The following is a 3,143-nucleotide window of genomic DNA, read 5'->3' on the forward strand; positions in this document are numbered from 1 at the left end:
ACGATCTTTAGCGGCAGCGCGTCGAGCTCGAAGAGCGCGTAGATGTCGAGCCAGGAGCAGTGGTTCGACACGAAGACGGCGCCCGCGCCCTCCAGCGCCGCGAGCTTCTCGGCGCCCTCGACCGTCGTCTCGTAGAAGCACCGCGTCGTCAGCCGGCCCCACGCCTTCTGCACCCAGTCGGGCGCGCGCCGCCGGTCCCCGTCGAAGAGTAACGTAAAGGGCGCCGCGGCGAACATGACCAGCGACAGAGGGAGGGAGAGGAACCCGGTCGCGGCAAAGAAAGCGCAGCCGCGCGCCTCGTCCTCGCGCCCGCCGGCGAGGTGGTACGCGGCCAGCGTCGACGAGGTGATGGGCACGAGGCCCAGGAGCGCGTAGGGCGCCGCGGCGGCGCGGAAGGCGTAGGTGCGCGCTCTGCTGCGCGTCGACGCGCGGCGCACTGCGGTTTTGTGGAGCGCGGGACGTGCCACGACGCGAATTGCTCGACGCATCATCATCATTTGCCACAGGCCCCCAAACTCTTGAGACTTCAGCGAAACGTACTTGCCGCTGTTAATAAAACCAGGCAGCCCACGAAGAATCTATGTTGCGCGCGTGATGATGCCGCCCTCGCAGCCCACGGCGAAGAATCTATGATGAGGCGCGCGTCGTCGCGGCTCATCCTGCTGCGGCACGGCCAGAGCGAGTGGAACGGCGCGTCGGGCTTCGGCCCGGCGCGGTTCACGGGCTGGGTCGACGTGGCGCTCACGCCGAGCGGCGAGGCCGAGGCCGCGGCCGCCGGGGCGCTGCTCCGCTCGCAGGCGCCGCCCATGGCCGTCGACGCGGCCTTCACGTCGGAGCTCCGGCGCGCCGCGAAGACCGCGGAGCTGTGCTTACCGGGCGCGGCCGTCGCGCGCGACGCGCGCCTGAACGAGCGGCACTACGGCGCGCTGCAGGGCGTCCGCAAGGACGACCCCGGGCTCCTCGCGACGCCGCTCGCGCACTCGACGCAGACAAAGAAACCGCTCACGGCTTCGGAACTCGAGAAGATCCGCCGGTCCATGCGCGAAGCGCCTCCTGCGATGAGCGCGTCGCACCCGCATTACGACGCGAAAGCCCCTCCGACGGAGTCGCTCGCGGACTGCCAGCGGCGCGTGCTCGCGTGCTTCGACGAGCGCGTCGCGCCGGCCGTGCGCGGCGGGCGGACCGTCCTCGTCGCGGCGCACGCGAACACGCTCCGCGCGCTCATCGCGGCCTTGGACGGCGTGCCCGACGCGCTCGTGCCCAAGATCTTCGTACCCAACGCCGTGCCCTGCGTCCCGTCCCGGCGTCCGACGTCCTTCGAGGACCAGTTAAAAAAGCCCACGTCGTAGGTCTACGCGCTCGACGGCGACTCGCTCGCGCCCCTCGCGCCGCGGCTCGAATCGTCGAGCGGCGGGTCGCACGCGCGCTGGCTCCTCTCGGCGGAGAACTACGAGCGGCTCGCGGAAAAAATCGGCGTGAGTACGCTCGCGCGGAACATCTTCGAGGCCTGAGACGCGAACGGCGACGGGGTGTTGGATCTGGACGAACTGCGCGCGGGCCTCGCGCAAATCACGGACGGCGACGATGTGGCCGTGGCGGCGTCCGCGGGCGCGATCCTCGCGGAGCTCGACGAGGACGGCGACGGGACCATCTCCCTCGCGGAGTTCGAGGAGCGCGCCGAGCAGGCCTGCCGCCAGTTCGTCCCGTCGCCCGTGGGCCTCGGCGACGCCGCGACGCGCGGCTACGCGGGACCCGGGGCGAGTTAGGAGTCTTAGACGAGGTGGCCGTTGACGGCGGCGTACTGGCGCTTCGCGCGGAGGCGCCGCGGTCCGAGCGCCCAGGCCGACGCCCGCAGGCAGGAGAAGGCGGCGGCGACGCTCACGAGCCCGTAGGCGACGAGCGCGGCGCCGGACGACGCGCCGGACGCCGCGCGGTCGCGCCGCCGGCGCGGCGCCTTCCGCGGCGTCCGCGGCGGCGCCGCCGCGTGGCCGTAGGTGCGCCGCAGGAAGCGGGCGACCTCGGCCTCGTCCCATGTATCGCCGACGCGGCAGTGGCCGCACTCGCTCGCCGGCGGCCAGGCCCAGGCCGCGGCCGCGTCCGCCGCGGCCGCCGCGTCCGACGCGCCGCCGCCCTTGACGCGCGAGTTCACGGCGTTGTGCGCGCGCCAGAGCCACAGCGACGCGTCGCCGTCGGCGTCGCAGGCGCCGTGGTCGCAGGCGTCGTACATGGCGAGGAAGTGGGACCGGCACTCCGCGCACCCGAAAAAGTGCGCGACGAACGCGCGCACCGCGGCCCGCGCGGCCCGCGGCTCCAGCGCCTCGCTCGCGACGACGGCGTGGAAGAAGCTCCAGAGGCCGCAGGTGTAGGTGCCGCCGGACTCGGCGCCCCGGCCGTCCGGGTCGCAGCGCGCGCTCCAGGCCTTGGGCTGCGCGCGCCGCGTCGTCCCCCGGCACGTCACGGCGTCCGGCTTTGCCAGCCAGGCGTCCCACTCGTCGCTCGTCACGCCCTCGGACGATGCCCCTAAACAGTCCAGCAGCGCCGGCGCGACGGCGACGCCGGGGAGGGCCGTCGACGCGGCCGCGAGCACGCCCCGGAGCGCCACCAACCGCTCGCGCGACAAAACGGGCCCCTCCGTGAACACGGCCGACTCCAGCGCGTAGCGCAGCGACGCCGCGGCGTCGCTCAGCGCCGGCGCGCCGCGGAGGCCGGGCGTCTTGAGCGGCGGGTCCTCGGCGCGGCGGAGCCCGCCGCCCTTCTCGGCGGCCGCGCCCTCTTTCAACAGCGCGGCGTCGTCCCGCGTCAGGTAGCCGGGGTACTTCCTCCGCACGGTCGCCAGGAGCTGGAGCGGCGCGCGCTTGTCGAGGACGACGTCGTTCCCGAGCGCGCCGAACGCCTTGACCGTCGGGTAGCTCCTCACGCCGAACTCGGAGCACGCCTTCTTCTCGGCCGTGCAGCTCACGGCGCCCGCGCGCAGAGCGTCGCCGCTCGCCGCGAGCGCGGCGCCGAACTGGCGGAAGGACGGCGCGTAGTGCTGGCAGTGGCCGCACCAGGGCGCGTAGAAGGCGACGACCCAGCCCGCGGCGTCCGTCTCGTTGGCGGCCACGGCGCGCACGCCGGACCGGGTCGAGCTGGCGCACGCCCGA

At 73.8% G+C, this 3,143-nt stretch overlaps 1 protein-coding gene across 1 annotated transcript; it reads left to right on the top strand.

Moving 5' to 3' along the window:
- Nucleotides 1–650: 650 nt before the first annotated feature.
- On the top strand, nt 651–1,295 carry AURANDRAFT_14265 (hypothetical protein; the record flags this gene model as incomplete). The annotated part of the gene is made up of 1 exon (XM_009035462.1): nt 651–1,295. A coding segment is annotated over one exon (645 nt), but the record flags the coding sequence as incomplete, so codon positions are not given.
- Between the last annotated feature and the right edge of the window lie 1,848 nt (nt 1,296–3,143).

Source organism: Aureococcus anophagefferens (genome assembly GCF_000186865.1).
Source record: "Aureococcus anophagefferens unplaced genomic scaffold AURANscaffold_3, whole genome shotgun sequence".
In the NCBI taxonomy this organism is placed as follows: domain Eukaryota; class Pelagophyceae; order Pelagomonadales; family Pelagomonadaceae; genus Aureococcus; species Aureococcus anophagefferens.